At 52.3% G+C, this 16,885-nt stretch overlaps 1 protein-coding gene across 4 annotated transcripts in view; it reads left to right on the top strand.

The window, feature by feature from the left end:
* FARP1 (FERM, ARH/RhoGEF and pleckstrin domain protein 1) overlaps positions 1-16,885 on the top strand; it is a 292,071-nt gene that overhangs the window by 269,688 nt on the left and 5,498 nt on the right. For 3 of the 4 annotated variants that reach the window (XM_029209911.1, XM_029209914.1, XM_029209913.1), the window contains exons 18-27: positions 1,083-1,320; positions 4,048-4,178; positions 8,999-9,067; positions 9,322-9,411; positions 10,054-10,136; positions 10,225-10,337; positions 10,732-10,895; positions 15,615-15,722; positions 16,081-16,232; positions 16,454-16,604. In XM_029209911.1, the coding sequence (XP_029065744.1) occupies positions 1,083-1,320; positions 4,048-4,178; positions 8,999-9,067; positions 9,322-9,411; positions 10,054-10,136; positions 10,225-10,337; positions 10,732-10,895; positions 15,615-15,722; positions 16,081-16,232; positions 16,454-16,604 (1,299 nt within the window). The remainder of the gene's footprint in view (positions 1-1,082; positions 1,321-4,047; positions 4,179-8,998; positions 9,068-9,321; positions 9,412-10,053; positions 10,137-10,224; positions 10,338-10,731; positions 10,896-15,614; positions 15,723-16,080; positions 16,233-16,453; positions 16,605-16,885) is intronic. The other variant, XM_029209915.1, reaches the window with a different exon arrangement.

The following is a 16,885-nucleotide window of genomic DNA, read 5'->3' as shown; positions in this document are numbered from 1 at the left end:
CAGACTTGTTGCCCCACGTCTGTCTCCACCACCACCTGTTCAAGGAAAGCGATATTCGACAGCACTTGTTAAAGACGGTAGAGCAGACTATTCAGGGCCGTTGCCATAGGTGTGGGGACACTGCAGTGGGATTTTACAGTGGGAGAGAGGGATTGGCCTCAGCTCCAAGTGCACCGGGGGCAAGTGGAGATCTACAGCCAAGGAGCAGGGCGGGGCTCAGAGGATGGGAAATTTCTGTGACAAAACATCACGGTCATGAGGGGGGGACTCTGGCTGAACCGACTTAACAGGATTCTTTGCCGAAGACAAGTGGGGTGCTCAGGCATCACCTGGGGGGGGATGCAGACCCCAATGTCAAGGGTGACCAGGTATCCAGGGTGGAGGGTCCTGGTTGAACTGACTTAGCAGGTTTCTCACCGAAACGGGATTGTACAAGGAAGGGCACAGGCTGGCCTGGGAGAAGCTTCAGGAGGCTGACAAAAGTTTGCTCAGGCAAAGGATCTCGGTCAGACCCCAGTAGAGAAGGACTGCGTCTCACTCCTATCCGCTCCCCGGAATCCAGCAGAGCAGGATATGCTCAATTATTACATGAGCAAATTGTGGGGGGGGGGGAGTTAAACAGAAATACGTAGTTTTAACTATATGACGTTTATTCAGTGGCCCTGGCCTATTTGTCGTTTTTTGATGTTTAGGAGAAAACCCCAAGCCCCCTGAAGGAGCTCCCATTGTTTTATTTCCCCTCAGTTTTGCCAGTCTTCTTTTAAAAGGACATGTATACCTCTAATGTTATATATACATCTCAAATATTTTATAATCCCTGCGTATTTTAAACTGCGCAATGCTTTAATAGAGCGTTTTATTCCATCCTGAGAAGTTAAATAGTGAAATATTAAAAACATGAAATTAAGTAAATGGAATGAAGTAACGAAAGCGAAGGTGATCTCTTTTGAGTGTTAAAATGGGTGGACCATGTGGCTGAGCAGGACTCCGTCCCTCCCCCCTCTTCCCCCTCCCCCCTTCCCCCTTCCCCCTTTTGTCTCCCCGGCTCCCTGCCCCACCCGCTCCCGTGTCTCGCCCACCAGCAACTGGCGGCGCATCTGTGGAAGCACAGCGAGGCTCTGGAGGCGCTGGAGACCGGCATCCGGGGCTCCCGGCGGCTGGAGAGCTTGTGCCGAGACTTCGAGCTGCAGAAGGTGTGCTACCTGTCGCTCAACACGTTCCTCCTGCGCCCGCTGCACCGGCTAGTGCACTACAAGCAGGTCCTGGAGCGGCTGTGCAAGCACCACCCGCCCAGCCACGCCGACTTCAGGGACTGCCGGGGTGAGTGCTTGGGGGGCGGGGTGTCTCGGGGATACTGTGTCCCAAGAGGGGCAGATGCGCTTTTTAGGACCTGGTCAAATATTTTCTGGCCCTTTTTGGTCTTTCACCTAAAGAAGGCGGTAGTGATCACCATGGCTTCTCTTTTCCATCCCCTCTTGCATGCATTTTCTCCTTCCATCCTGCCTGGTTTAGTGCACAGAACCCTGGAGAAGCTCCACTTAGAGTCAGCCCCTTACAGGAAGCTTTCCTCTACCTCCATGGTGGAAACTCATCACCTCCCCTTGGATGGGCCACAGAAAACGGCTGGTAATAAATACTGTTCCTCATTGCTGCGGGGCGTTTGTAAGGTCACCCCAATAAGCGTTTCACCTGTGTTAACTCTCAATCTTAACAAGAAGCCTATGAGACCGTTGTGAGCTCATTTTACATATGGGGGCTACTGAGACCAGAGAAGTTAAGGAACCTGCCCAGAGTCACACAGCTGGAAAGTAAAGGACATGTAGCCGAGACCCAGAACCCATGTTCTCGACCATCCTACCCTCCCTACTGGCTCATGATGATATTACTCACTGTTCCTCGCTCAGCACCTGGGCCAGGTACTCTGCCAGGTATCTTTCTTACGCTAACACCTTTAATCCTTTAACAACCCCATGAGAGAACTGTTGTTATCCCATTTTATAGATAAGAATACTGAGGCTCAGAGGGGGTGAAGGACTTGTGAGTGTCACTCAGCTGGCAAAAGAGCAGAGCTGGCATTCCAGACCATGCTTTTCCCACTGGGCCACGCATCGTCTTTTTGAACCTGTGTCCTCTGCCTCGCGTTGCATGTGGTCTGTTACTGTCCACGCTCCCTGGCTTGGACCTGCAGCCCCTTGGGGGCCAGGCCCTGAGGCCTGTTGCTGGGTCCCCTGCACTCTGCAGCCAGTCCATGCACAGAATGCACCCTCCGCAGGTGGCTCTTGACAGATAACATGAATTCGCACACCCGTTAGTATGTCAAGACCAGTGTCTCTTGCCTAAAGTATTATAAACTTAATCTTAGTTTTTAGAAAGACAACCAAAGAAAAGATGTGTCAGGGTAGTTAAGACATTGGCAGTTCACGGAAGGGCAACAGAAATGGCTCAAGGCGTGGTTTTGGCTTGCTTTGGTTGGCAGTCTTTGAAACAGACCCTGCTGCCCCCTGCCTTGTGCCTCAGTATATTCTGTTCCTTCTGCTGGGACTCCTTGCCACCACCTCCTGGTCCTTTCCCTGGGACAGTCCTCTTTTAAGGCTTAATCTGTGCTTCACCCTCAAGGCTGGGTGACCCCCCCCCCCCATCTGCCTTGTCCTGCCGTATTGGCAGTCCCGCTTGGCTGTGCCTGGATGAGATGACCTAGGGCCCTTCCCAGCTCCCAGGACTCAGACCTGCGTAGATCTCTTACTCGTGAGGGCGAGGGAGAGGGACGTGAGGGCAAGGGAGAGGGATGTCTCTAGTTTTGCACGTGCTATTCTCAGGCCAACTTGCCTAGTTTTGCATTTTACTATTATGCTAAACAGTCTCCATTGAGAGAAGTCTGTTCTTCACAATTAAATGGCAAAAATGTCTGTTCCCTAGCTGAAAACGTAAGGTGGCATCATTGTAGAAAGACTGGGCAAATCGAGGAATATCTGAACGTGGATTTCCTGAACGTGAGGGATGCGGAGAGCCAAGAGCTGTTCTAGAATGCGTCTGGGGCCAGGCTGCCATCCGTTTTCCTCTTAGAGCTTCTGCACGCCCACCGCACTAAACATTCAGTGCCCGGGAATTGTTTGTTGGACTAAATCGGCTGGTCATGTCTAAAGACAGAGCAAGCTCTGGGTTTGTCACTATGGCTGAGACAAGAAGCATTCTGTGATAAGAAGCCAGGAAGCATTTCGTTTGCATCCCCAGGGAGACAGCCAAAAACAAGGAATGCTTCCTGCCACAGTTGAGGTGCTGGGGGTGGGGGCGGAGGTGGTGTTTACTGTCCTGAAGATCGAAGTTCAGTGGACAAATGTTTCTTGCTTTCCCTTGACAAACAGACCAAAATGCTCAGCTACTATGGATGTGCCTGCCACCCAAACCCGTGCTAACAGGGCACCAGCTCCTTTTCCTTATTGGACGCCCGTCGGTATAGGGGAGATGTGCCCACATTGGGAAATTTAGTTTGCAGCTGTTTTTTACAACCGTTTTATAAACACTATAAATGTCTGCAGAAGGAAGAACCAGGGTGTGTTGGAATGTTCATTACCCAAAAGTGTTGCACTACCAGTTAGACCCTTTGCCAGAAAGATCCCTCCTTTGCCCTAGATTTTTCTATGGCTTTTCTGTGCTCTCTTTGCTCTGTTCTTTCCCGGTAACAGGGAAGGGAGGGAAATCTCTGCCCCTGGGACAGAATTCCAGGCACTCTTATTCCCTTGCTGCTGCCCCTTTATGACAACAAGTGATTCTAACTGAAGGACAGCTGTACACCACCAAGCTTGAAGGGGGCATTGATGTTTTCAAGATGGCTTTGGGGAAACTAAAGCAAAGCCAATCGATACATAAAGTAAATCACTCAATTTTTATTATTGAGAATTAGCAGTGTTTTCCCTAGAAGCATGGCTTCGTTATAGTTCAGCTACAGGAGGATATTACCCTGGAGAACTGATCTTAAAGATATTGGGGGAAAAAATGACCCACGTCTGCCATGAATGCTGCAGCTTTTGTGTCCGTCTCCTTCCTTAGCTGCTTTGGCAGAGATCACGGAAATGGTGGCCCAGCTTCACGGTACGATGATCAAGATGGAGAATTTCCAGAAGCTGCATGAACTCAAGAAAGATTTGATTGGCGTTGACAATCTTGTGATTCCAGGAAGGGTAAGCAGCTGTGCTCTCCGTATGCTTTGGAGGTAAAGCCAGCAAGACAACATTTAAATGACTTACATTTGAACCTTTTGAATATGGACACTCCCAAGTTAAAATATCCTCCTTCTGAAGTGGCTTCCTTTCCCCCGGGGGACAATTGGGAAAATGCCTTGAACATTACGGTGTCAATTCAAAAATTCTGTGTTAGAAGGAGATCAGTCAGTCAATCCTTCCACCTCATATGCTGCTTTCTCTCCTTACTGGTTGATCCGTTCATTTACTTTTTCCCCACCATATTCTGAGTAGATTTGAGATTGCTCGTTTTATTTTTTTAAATTTAGGTAAATAAAAGTGGAAGATAAAGAAAAAAAATGTTTTAAGAATTGGGTAAAATGGCGATAGAAAGCAGAGAAAACGCTAGTGCATGAGAGCAGGCAATAAATTCCCATGTAAGAAAAGTATTTTTTTAAAGATGCAATTTACAGGGACTTCCCTGGTGGTCCAGTGGTTAAGGCTGTGCTTTCACTGCAGGGGGCACAGGTTCGATCCCTGGTTGGGGAACTGAGATCCCACATGCCATGTGTTGTGGCCCCCCCCCCCAAAAAGATGCAATTTGCATAATGTAATTTGAATTTGGAATTAAAATAACATTTTAGCCAGAACATGATTCTGGGAGGGATGCAAGTTCCCTTATGCTATTAACCTTGACTTGCCCATGTGCATGACATGTAGGTCATTCACAATAAAATAGGGCCTCGCTGTCCAAACACACTCTCTCCACGCCAGTGGGCATTTTAAAAATACAGGGTAGCCTGCCTTTTTCCAATTCTCTTCCTAGGAAGCAGTCATTGACCAGGAATTAATACTAGGCAGTCGCTGTGCCTCGCCACATCTCTCTGTGGGAATTTTTTCCACTAGTCCCCTATCTTGAACCTCATCCAGGTTCAGAAGGGAATTTTAGCCTCTTTGATCAGCCTTAATGTGCAGACAAGTATCCCGTGGGTCAGGGGCTTCTAGTTTTATCTGACAGGTAGCCTCCCTGGAAACTTTAAATCTGTGTAACTCAGAGAAGAAAAGGGAACATCCCTCATCTTTTGGGTATTTGGGTCTTTCTGTTGGGAATCCTAATTACAAAGCTGACCAGAATACCAGTTATAAAAATGTTGTCAGAAGAGTTATGTGGTAAATGCTGGGTGGAAATTAAAGCTGGGATTTACTTCAGCTCTGCTGGTGAGAAAATTCTGCCGGGACTCAGTACACAACAATCACGTTTACCCATCCATGCAGAAGCCTTTAAAGCCTTGTGGAATCAATGTAATTTTCTCTTAACTTTGGATGTTATGAAATATTTAGCATATCAAGCTACATGGCAAACAGAGCATTTGTAAGGAACTCATTTTGAGGAATAGTTTCCACGGTGCTATGAAAAGAGCAGTGGATTGGAGTAGGTGGCCCGGGTTCAATTTCTGGCTCCACCAGAATTGGGATGGCTCACTTACTGGAATGTTCCTTCCCTTCTGTAACACGGGGGTCATACCTTTTCTGTCGTAGGTGATACGGATCAAATGAGATTTAATGTGCAAAACCAACACAATAAATACGAATTATCTTCCTCTTCCCCCACCTACACTTACCTGAAGAGACTAAGTTTATGCTTATTATAATGTCATTGAGTACCCAGCACAGCATTGTAGAAGGCACCAGAAGCTTTTCATCAGATACGGGCGCTCTCACCCACCAACTGACCAGGCGATCTGGGCAAGTTCCTTATTCATTTTGCTCCTCAGTTTCCTTATCTGAAAACTGGGGATGAATCTACAGGCTCACATATGCAGCTAATATAAGCACCCAGCACATGTCAGGCTCACACCACATGCTAAATAAAAGAAGGTCATTATTATTGAGGAAGCTGAGGGGTGCTGGTTCCACACTGCAGACCCGCCTTAGCTGCATATTCTTATGTTCATCTGCCTGCTTCTCGGCCACTCACTGTTTCAAAGTCAGCCCTGACTGACATGGGAAGGAGGGATCTAAGAGCCTCAGAGGGGCGAGTTCTAAGATGGGCTGTTCCACACACGGAGGCTAATTGATTCTCTTTTTTTTTTTTAAGTCTTTATTGAATTTGTTACAATATTACTTCTGTTTTATGTTTTTGGTTTTTTTGGCCATGAGGCATGTGGGATCTTAGCTCCCCGACCAGGGATCGAACCCACACCCCCTGCATTGGAAGGAAAAGTGTTAACCACTGGACCACCAGGGAGGTACCCTGGTTTTTTGTTTGGTTTTGTTTTTTTTTTAATTTTAAATTATCGAATAACCTGTTGAGTGGAAAGAAGGCTCTGACAGATTTATCTACTGGTGGAATTTGAAAAATTGAGATTTAAAGGTGAGCGGCTAATGTTCCAGCTCCCTGCGGTCTAATTCCTCACCCAGCTTTCGGGCATAATCCTGCTGCCCTCCCGCTAGGGTCAGGCTGAGATGAGGTCATGTCCTGGAAGGCAGGATTCCCACCCCGCAACCCCCGCCCCCACCCCGGAGGCAAAAGGCCCCAGCACACTCTGGCCTGAGCCAGGCCCCCAGGGTGTGTTTTCTGTCCCTAAGAGTTCTGTGCCTGAGAGTTCTTCCAGGAGGATAGTAGAGGTTCATTTGAATAAAACTCAGAGGCCTGGATATTGTGAATTTCATTCCAGTAGGAAGCAGCTTGAGCTTAAGGATATTAGGAGCCTTTTCTTTTTCTCCTATTTCATGGTTTTTTTTAAAAATTAAAAAACAGTTCTGGGCAAGAGGCATTTTCCATCTCCAGCCCTGAGACGGTGATCTGAGTCCATAGCCCTTCTGCAGAAGCTCCATCTTCCCCTTCCCACATCCCTAAGATTCGTTAAGACAACGCACATATAACAGCATCGGATATGCGAGCCGGGAACAGGAGTGACAGCACAGTGGGGTCACCACTCCTCATTCTCTGATCCCCTTCAGTGATGAGAGCAGTCCCCAAACACCGTTTCTTCATACGGTACCGTTGCTGTCTGATAGCATCCATCCCATGGACCAGCAAGTATTTGTTACGTGTCACTTCGTTGATCTCCAAAATATGTCAGTTAAATCACCAGCAGATGTTGTCTTTGATTTGCATTTCATAAAGGACCAAAGCAAGAGTCAGGCTGTGCAGAGTCTACAGAATGCAGATGAACTGGTTGAGTCCCTGTTCTTGGCTCGTTAGCTACTGAGGTCACAGGGAAACTAGGTAACAAACAGCCCCAATACTTAGTGACTGAAGACAACCTTTTAGTATATGTCACGGTTTTGTGAGTTGGGAATGGGGCAGGACTCAGCCAGGTGATTCTTCTTTCTGTAGGGCATTGACAGAGGTCCCAGATGGGCTGACCTGGAGGGGCCAAGGCTTACACTTGGCAGACGGCTGGAGGCTGGGACCGTGCACCCGAGAGCCCACGAGGGGCCTCCCCAGCGTGGGTTCAGGGTGGTCTCACTGCTTGATGTGCAGTTAGGGTTCCCAGAGCAAGTGTTCCCAGGGACAGAGCAGAGGCCATGTGTAGTTTTATGACCCGGTCTCAGGTCACACAGCATCACTTCCATACTCTATTTGTCAAATTGATCACCAGTCTACCCACATCCAAGGGAAGGGGACAGAGACCAGCCTCTGTGGGAAGAATGTCAAAGAACTTGCAGCTGTGTTTTAAAAGCAGCCCTGTGGACACATAGTTTGGCGGTTCCTTAATAAGTTAGCCATAGAATTTCCTCATGACCCAGCAATTCCACTCCTGGCTCTATACCCAGAAGAACTGAAAATAGGTGTTCAAACAAAAACTTGAACATGCATGTCCACAGCAGCACTGTTCAGAGTAGCCAGAAGGGGAAGCAACTCAAATACCCATCAACAGCCTAAGTGGGTAAACAAAGTGCGCCCCGTCCATGTGGAGAAATATTCAGCCCCAGAGAGGAACGAATTTCTGACACGGGCCACAGCATGGACGAACCTTGAAAACATTGTGCCAAGTGAAATAGGCCAGACACAAAAAGCTACATATTACATGTTGGACTTGCATGAAATAGGCAAATCCATAGAGACAGAAGACAGATTGGTGGTTGCCAGGTGCTAGGGGAGGCGGAAACGGGGAGTGAGAAATGGGGACTGACTGCTTAATGGTTTGGGTGATGGAAAGTTCTGGACCTAGATGGTATTGATGGATGCACTAAAGGTCATGCAGGGTAAGTTTTATGTGTATTTTACCACAATTTTTTAAATGATAGTTTTGTGGAGGGTTTCTGAAGTGCCCCTGAATCGTCTGTGCCCTCAGAAGTTTACAGTCGGGAGGGAGAGTTCCTTTCTGGCTCTTTCATCCTAGAACACAGTTACTAGTTTTTGAGAACCAGATTTTAAGTCGTGGAGAAGATTCCTCTATGCACAGTTCTCTCCTATGGCGTATCTGTCTTTCCCGGTCCCCGGCTGCCACTTTGTATCCATCCAGAGGCCTTGTCCCCTCCTCGCAGCCGGAAGCCCTGAGGGCCCGGGGGTTAAGTGTAGAGTTATAGGTCCGGGTGTGAACCTGCGCACCGCACGGGCCAGCGGAGCTCCGACCGCCAGCTGCTTCTCTGGTGGAGGAGCCAAAGCTAGCCCTTGCCTTGCAGGTTGCTCAGAAGGAAAGGAGCTTAGAGGCGGCACAGCACGGCGTTCGGTAAATAGGAGCTATGACGGGTACGGTTTTTAGCGTGAAAGGGACCACGATGGGCGGAAGCATCTCACATCGCGTTGAGTCTGCGCTGACGCGACTTTGCAGGCTCCGAGCCAGCTCGTGGGTGTGTTTTCTCTGCAGGAATTCATTCGCCTGGGCAGCCTCAGCAAGCTCTCCGGGAAGGGGCTCCAGCAGCGCATGTTCTTCCTGGTAAGTGGTGAGAGCTGTTCGTTCAAGGTGATCGGTGACTTGTGAGCCCATGGAACCAGCAAGGGTCACGGCGCTGGGCCTTGGCCACCCCAGAGGGGGTACCTACCTGGGAGACAGGAGGAGCAGCCAGAGCTGCTCAGACTGGAGGTGTTGAGATCCACGAATTGTCCTGTCGGACTCTGAAAACGTAGTTTCTGTACTTGGTTTCAAACGGAGCCCATTCGTCTCAGCCGCGCTTGTCCTTGTTCTTCTAGTTCAACGACGTCTTGCTCTACACGAGCAGGGGGCTGACGGCCTCGAATCAGTTTAAAGTTCACGGGCAGCTCCCGCTCTACGGCATGACGGTGAGTATGCGCCGTGGGCATGGGATGGGGACCTCTGCCTCTGGGCTGCCTGCGGGGTGCAGGAGCCAGTGACAGGGGGAGGGGCTTGATAAGGAAGTGAGAGCATCACAGGCGCTGTGAAAAACCTGGGCCTTGTTAGGGCTCCCCTAGAGGGGCCCCGGGACCTCACTCCCTGTCCTGCACCTGGGATGCGCGGCTATGTACCTTCCGGCATCAAGTGCAGAGGCAAGCTGCCGTGCCTACGTGGTGTGAACTTGCCTTTCACTGCCCGGTGCCTGGCCCCGGGGCCCTGAGAGGCCAGCCTCACCGTCCACGTGGAGTGAAGACCAGGAAGCAGCCTTTCTCCGGAGATGTCCAGTGGACGGGTGTCTGTATTCTGTGATCCTTGGTGGGCAGAGGCAGACACGGCGCCAGTGTGCACCAGTGTGGCTTATCCCCACACTCTCCTCAGTGGTCGGGTAGAGGGAGGTTTATGGCTCTGACGGAAAAAACATAATGCATTTTGACCTTGCTTTCACCCTCCTGATGGGGACTTTTTCGGACTTGGTTCCGCTGAGCTGTAGTCAGTTCGGTGAACGTTTGAAAATGCACTGAGTATCCCAACCCCTGCTCGGCAGTAACTTATGAACACTCGCCCCACAGATGGAGGAAAGTGAGGACGAGTGGGGCGTGCCCCACTGCCTCACCCTGCGGGGCCAGCGCCAGTCCATCGTCGTGGCTGCCAGGTAACGCGGGAAGCCTGACCTTTGACCTCGGTACCCCTTCTCCCCACCGTGGCCTGGAAATACCTGACGTCCATCTGTCCTCCTCCAGTTCTCGGTCCGAGATGGAAAAGTGGGTGGAGGACATACAGATGGCCATTGACTTGGCCGAGAAAAGCAGCGGCCCCGCCCCCGAGTTCCTGGCCAGCAGCCCTCCTGACAGCAGTAAGCATTGCACTGAAAATTGCCTTACCGATGCGCCCCATAGCCACAGTCTACGTTTGTGTTTTAAGCTAAAAATCAAGGAACTTTTTATAAAAGTTAAACAAAACCCCTTAAAAGAGAATGAGCGAGCGGAGAAATTGCATCTTTTCTGGGCCAGCACTGCCGCTTGTCAGCCTCTGGGGGGCGAGGGGCAGGGAGAAAACTGTTGGGGGCTCCCTGGCAGAGGGACTGGTGGGACGTCCCTGGCCAAGCCCTCGCTGCCAGTGTGACTTCCTGCTCGGTGGGTGTCCGGGACCCCCAGCCTTCCCATCCCATTCGGCTCCTGGGCGGGGGGCGGGACAGGGGCCCTCCTGGCGAGCAGAGAGGAAAGCGCCGCCTCTTGCTGCCCCTGCAGAGTCCCCGGAGGAGGCAGCGGGCGACCAGGAGTCGGAGGACGACCTCAGCGCCTCGCGCACCTCGTTGGAGCGCCAGGCCCCGCACCGCGGCAACACCATGGTGCACGTGTGCTGGCACCGCAACACCAGCGTCTCCATGGTGGACTTCAGCGTGGCCGTGGAGGTAGGGCAGGCGGCGGGGGGGCAGGCCACGGGCACTGGCCTTCTGAGCATGCGCGCTCTGTGGGCCGGCAGGTGCACCGGCCTTGGCGTCTGTCCGTTCCCAGGCCGCCTGTGCAGTGGTTTCCTTTTGTTTTCTGGACCGTGCCCTCTGCTCTCGCGGAGTTAGCCACAGGGCGGGGACTGTGCGTGCCTTTATTCGTGTGTCCCCGCCGAGAGGTCCGGATGGGCCGCGCAGGCGCCGTTCTTGCTGCGCCCTGGAGCAGGCCCCGGAATCGGGTGCGGGGAGGCGGTATGGTTGGAAAGCCGGTGCCAGCCAGGGCCACAGCAGGTAGGTGTATTTCATGGAAGAACCTGCAAGAAGCCGGCTCTCGGAGCGTCCCGAAGATATGGCTTTGGGGATGGGGGCTCTCCCCGTATTGCGACCGTGAACCTTCTAGAACTCTCCAAACCTCATTCCCTAAGCGTCCTCCAGTCCAGGTCCATAATCCCTAACCTTTCAGAAAATGCGAAACCCAGAAAGCTCTAAAACCGTGAAGTTCTCTTCATACCCCATTGACAGCAGAAGCTGAACTGACCAGTCAGGAGGCTGTTTATTGGTTTTGCGAGCACGTCCTGTTTTATACTACAGAATCGCTGTGTTTGATTCTGGGCTACAACCCCAGACCCCACTGCCTGGGGTGCCATAGAGGACAGGCACTGGATTATCTTTCTAAAATCTGACAAATTCTGAATTCCTAAGTGTGCCTGGCCCGAAAATGTCACATAGGAGATTGTGAGCCACGAACAGCGGTTCGTTTGCTTTCGGAACCAACAGTGTGTTGGTTCAAATGAGCCGAACATTTCTTGATGGGTAGGCCATAGGGGTTCTCTGAGATTGTTTTCTGGAACTGAGCTTCACAGTTCCACAGAACTGTGGTTTGTTGAGTTTCCCTGCTACAGCTAATGTTCTAAAACCCATGCTTCCTCGTCAAGACATCCTCATCCTCGGGGCTGTCCCAGCATGTGGAGCTCCCCGACTGTGCGTGGCCTTCCGTCTCCTGCATCCGCCCCACGGCTGGGGGGGGGGGGGCTTTCTCTTCCCGAGGTTCTCACTGCACTCCTCCTTCTTCCCATCACATTTCCACTGCATCTGTCGGCGAAGCTTGCCAACCGGAGATTTCTTCCAGGGAACAGGGATCTTTCCAGCAAGGAGGGGGCAGTGGCCATCTGGAGGCAAAAAATACCTGATGACATCTCTTCTGTCCAGGCGAGGCCAGGGGAAGGGCGGGGCCGTGCGGGAGAAGTCCTCTTTGCTTCGCTTTATACTCACCTTTGCGATGTGTAGTCAGGGCTGTGGAGGTGTGGGAATTTGGTAGGCACGAACCTTCCTGCTTAACCCTGGAGGCAGGCAGGCCATTCAAGAATGCGGCCCAGACACAGCTCCTCGAGCCCAGCTTTTCAGGGTGATGGCCTGCACTGGTGCTGTGTGTGTGCACACGCGCGTGTGTGTCAGTCAGCCGAGTGGTCAGCACACCGAGTGGTCAGCACGCTGCGGCCTCAGACCACACCCTGCCTGCCCCCTGCTTGGTTACAGCCCCACAGCGAAGACCAGGGTTTTCCGTTTTTGAGTGGTTACTACAACTATCTTTGATTTTGCCCCTTGGCCTAAAAAGCCTAAAATAGTATTTGGCCCTTTGAGGAAAGGTTTGCTGAACGTTGTAGCCCATGCGAGCGAGCCCTGAGCCAGTGTGGTTTTAAGGTGGCCGTGATGCAGCTTGGATGCTCGTGGAACTGGCACGTCTGTCGCTCTGTAAATGTCCCTTCCTTGCCCGATCCCCCTTCCCCAAGGCGTGTGGCTTCAGTCTGGTGTCCGTGGTGGGCTCCTGTGGGTGCCGCGTGCCCCTGGATGACCGGAGTTGGGGGAAGGGGGACGAGGGAGTGGCTCCTTCCTTCTTGACGTGCTGCTTCCTTACCGTCCCCGGCACCAGATTCTCTCTTCTAGGGCTCGTGCAGGTAGAAGTGAGTGAGGGGGATGTTTGGGGGCAGCGTAAAATTGAGCTGGCCTCCGTAGAAAGTTTGGGGGCACCGTCGGGGTGCTGACGCTAGGATGGCCAGTGTGAAGCCTCGCGTAGGCCATAGGGCCAGCGGAGGGTTCAGAGGTGAAACCATCAAAGTTGTGTTGTAGGACTGGAGTTGGGAGGCGGTGGGGGCTGGGGAGTGAGGAGGGTGTCACTCAGCCGTCTGCACACAGGTGAGGACCAGGGGGATGGGGGGAACGTAACTAGGGGTGGGGACCCTCATTTCCTGTGGCTGCCGCAACACATCTGAAGCCGCTTAACAACAGAAATGTGTCCTCTCACAGTGCTGGAGGCCTTAAGTCCACGATCAAGGTGTCAGCAGGGTCGGCTCCTTCTGGCGGCCCTGGTCCAGGTCTCTCTCCTGGCTTCTGGTGGTTGCCAGCCACCCTCGGTGTTCTCTTGGCTTGTGGACACATCACTCCAGTGTCCGCCTCTGTCTCACTTGGGGGGTCTCCCTGTGTATCTGTTAAAAAGTCCTCTTCGTATGAGGACACCAGGCATTGGGGTTAGGACCCACGGTACTCCAGTAGGACCTTATCTTGATTGTATCTGCAACGACCGTATTACGGTCATCTTCACAGGTACTGGGCCTTTGGGCATGAATATCTTCTGGGGGGACACGAATCAATCCACAACAGGGATGGAGCAGTTGGGAGCAAAGAGGCCTTCCTCCAGTCTGGGAAAGGCAGGGAATGGGCCTCAGCCGGTGCCAGATTGGGAATGTTGACCTCTCCCGTAAAGGCAGCACACAGAGACTGGTCCGGGTTGGAGACAGACCCAAAGGTCATTTGCATAGACAAAAGGCTCAGGCTCTTGAGAGCAGCTTAGGGGCCATGTGACCTGAGTAGGAGACTTGAAGTGTGTATGGGAGCGAAGCCAAGGGAGCGAGAGTTTCGGTGGGGTTGGCAACTTTGGAGGGCACGGGGGCAATAGGGAGCAAGGAGAGACCAGTAGATACAATTACTAAGAAGCATCTCATCTGTTAAGCTGGCAAAGCTAGAAGGACTTACTCAGAACGAATACCCTGGCATGTTCCAGGAGGAGTCAAGGCTGCTGGCAGAAGGTAAGTGTGTTCTCATGACCCTGCCTTGGAAAAAACACTGGCCTGGAACCTGGATCATCAATGAAGTGTGTAAACCACACTGTGGGTTGGACTGGCTATCGTTCCAAAGGTAAACGCATCTAAGAGAAAGGTTTTTTGGGGGCTCTGTCTGGAGGAATTTGATTTCAGTATAAAAATAAGGAAAGGAAAATGTGCTACTCTCCTTCCTCCAGAGTGAGACTTGCATGTAATCATGTGTGCTACCGCACAAGCATCAAATCCCCACTCTGGTTGGTTGCCACCATCACCTGCTGGAACCCACAGTTCCCCTTTTCTCGTGCCTTTCGCCGGTGGGTAAGTGGCAGCCAGAAGGAGTGATGGCACACTGTCTGCGGTGGCCACAGGGACAGCTCTGCTTCCTGTGTTCTCTCGGCCTAACACACCGTCAGACTGCAAGCGACTCGCAGCCAGAGCCATTTAAACTCTTCTCACAGGCACCTTACTTAAGAATGCCTCTTGGATTAAATATAGGTTACTGGAAAAGCCCCAAAGGGATGGAATGAAGTAGTCTGCAGGTGTGTGTATATGTATATTTTATTGTGGTGCGTTTGCCCGTTTCACCCCTTTGAAGTGAATGATTTAGTGGCAGTGATTATATTCACCATCCATTTCTCTCTTCGTCAAGGCTTCCTGGCGATGAGCTGCTGTCTTGTCAGGGACACGGATGAGGCTTCTTAGGGTCCTCTGAGAGGTGACACAGGGGCTTTGGAGAGAAGGCAAGGATGCACAGGCTCTGCTCTTGGCGTCCCCCCTTGACTGCCTGTGATTTCACGGTGATGCTCTGTGCTGGCAGCTCCTGCGGGCCTCAGGAGACCATGGAGCTCCGGAGTTAAACCAGAACACCCGGAATGCCTGTTCCCACCAGCGTAGGATGGGGCTGGAGGCTCTGCGCTGAAATCCAGCGTTGCAGCCAGGGCCACCAGGTGGCAGGCAGGAGCTGCTGGCTGGCGCTGGGCTCCTGCCAGCTTAAGAGTTGAGGGTGATGGATCCTTTCCCACGGATGCCCTAACGAGCACCACCCGCTGGGCAGATCTGTCTCACCATCCTGGAGGTCACAGGTCCAGAAATCAATGTGGCAAGAGGGCCACGCTCCCTCTAAACCTATGTGGGAGGAGGCTGCCTTGCCTCTGCCGGCTGCTGTGGGTTGCTGACCAGCCTTGGTGTTCTTTGGCTTGTAGACACATCACTCGAGCCTGCCTGTTGTCACAGGGGCTGCCCTGTGTCTGTCTCCTTTTTAGAGGAATGTCAGCCGTAGTGGATACGGGCCTCTACTTCAGGATACTTCAGGACGATCTCCTTAATTCTACATCCGATGACCCTATTTCCAAATAAGGTCACATTCTGAGATACTGGGGGGGGAGGGGGTTAGGATTTCCAGATACATTTGGGGGACAGAATTCAGCCCATACCAGGTGACAGGAAAATTAAACCAGGCTCACGCAGTCCCCCTCCCAGAGCGAAAGGCTGTTTTCTTAAGTCACCCCCAGGAAGCCTGCTCACCAGACGCACGGCCCTGCCGGCGGGCCCCACCGGGCTCCTTACGGGCTGACTTGTCTTGTAGAATCAGCTGTCTGGGAACCTGCTGAGGAAATTCAAGAACAGCAACGGGTGGCAGAAGCTGTGGGTGGTCTTCACCAACTTCTGCCTCTTCTTCTACAAGTCGCACCAGGTATGTGCCCGGGGGGCGGCTGGGGAGGAGCCTGAAGGACCCTCCCTCCTCGGGGAGCAGGCAGCTTTCCTCCGGAAGGATGAACAGCTTGACCCCTGAGCCGCCCAGGTGTCGCAGGGGGGCCCACAGCAGGCTGGGCAAGGCCACGGCCCTCAGAGACCCCACAGCTCTAAGCGAAGGCTGCTGTTATCCACTTGCCCAAGGGCTGCACGTCTGCTGGTTGGATGAGGGGAGGGGGGCGCGGGTGATGTCACCGGTGGCCGACGCGACGCATCCGGGCCTGGACCTCAGTCCAGACCAGCTGCTGCGGGCAGGTGCCACACCTGTGGCTGCTCCCACCTTCCGTGCCCCCTTCCAGGACAGTCACCCCCTCGCCAGCCTGCCTCTGCTTGGGTACTCGCTCACCATTCCCTCGGAGTCCGAAGACCTCCACAAGGACTACGTGTTCAAGCTGCATTTCAAGTCCCACGTGTACTACTTCAGGGCTGAAAGCGAATACACGTTTGAAAGGTAAAAGTCCCCCTCCACAGGGCACCTGCAGAGAAAGGACACCCTTCCGAGCAGTGCGCTTCCTCCCATAAGGCCTCATAGCGGCAGCTACTTCCTGCCTGGGCACTGACCCCCTTCCAGAAGGGGCTTCTTGTTCTCACCCTGCTACCTGCTTAAAATGAAAGTGCTTCGTAAGACCTAGGCTCTGCGTGCCCAATGCGAGTACACGTCTGTTTTCACAGGAGCAAGTGGAACCGTGACTTTCCCTGGGACACATCAGCCCAAAACCTGTACGCTAGTTCACACCACGCGGGGTACACTTTTCCATCTCTCACTTGTGTTTTTCCAGTCGATGGCTACAGTAGTTGCTTCATCCCGTGGCCAAAAGGCTAAGTAAGCTTCAAGTCAAAAGACCACGTAAGGAAGGAGAAAAAAAAAAAATCCTAGTGCCTCTTAGTTACCTTACCAATGAGACTGGCTCCGTGGTGTGAAGACCCAGGGCAGTGGTCTTCCTTTAGCCAAGAAGTGAAGGAGCCAGGCTCTCCCTGTGGCCACATTCAAGTACAAATCCCGGGCCTCGCATCCTGGGGCAGGCTCTGAAAGCAGTGTCACTGCCGAACCACCACTTGGGCGAGGGGTGGTCCTTGGGCACCAGACCAGACAGGGCAGCTGCT

Source organism: Monodon monoceros, unplaced genomic scaffold (assembly GCF_005190385.1).
Source record: "Monodon monoceros isolate NGI ecotype Baffin Bay Population unplaced genomic scaffold, NGI_Narwhal_1 Super_Scaffold_8, whole genome shotgun sequence".
NCBI lineage: Eukaryota > Metazoa > Chordata > Mammalia > Artiodactyla > Monodontidae > Monodon > Monodon monoceros.
The sequence above is the reverse complement of the archived record's forward strand: the minus strand, read 5'-3'. Positions and strand labels throughout refer to the sequence as shown.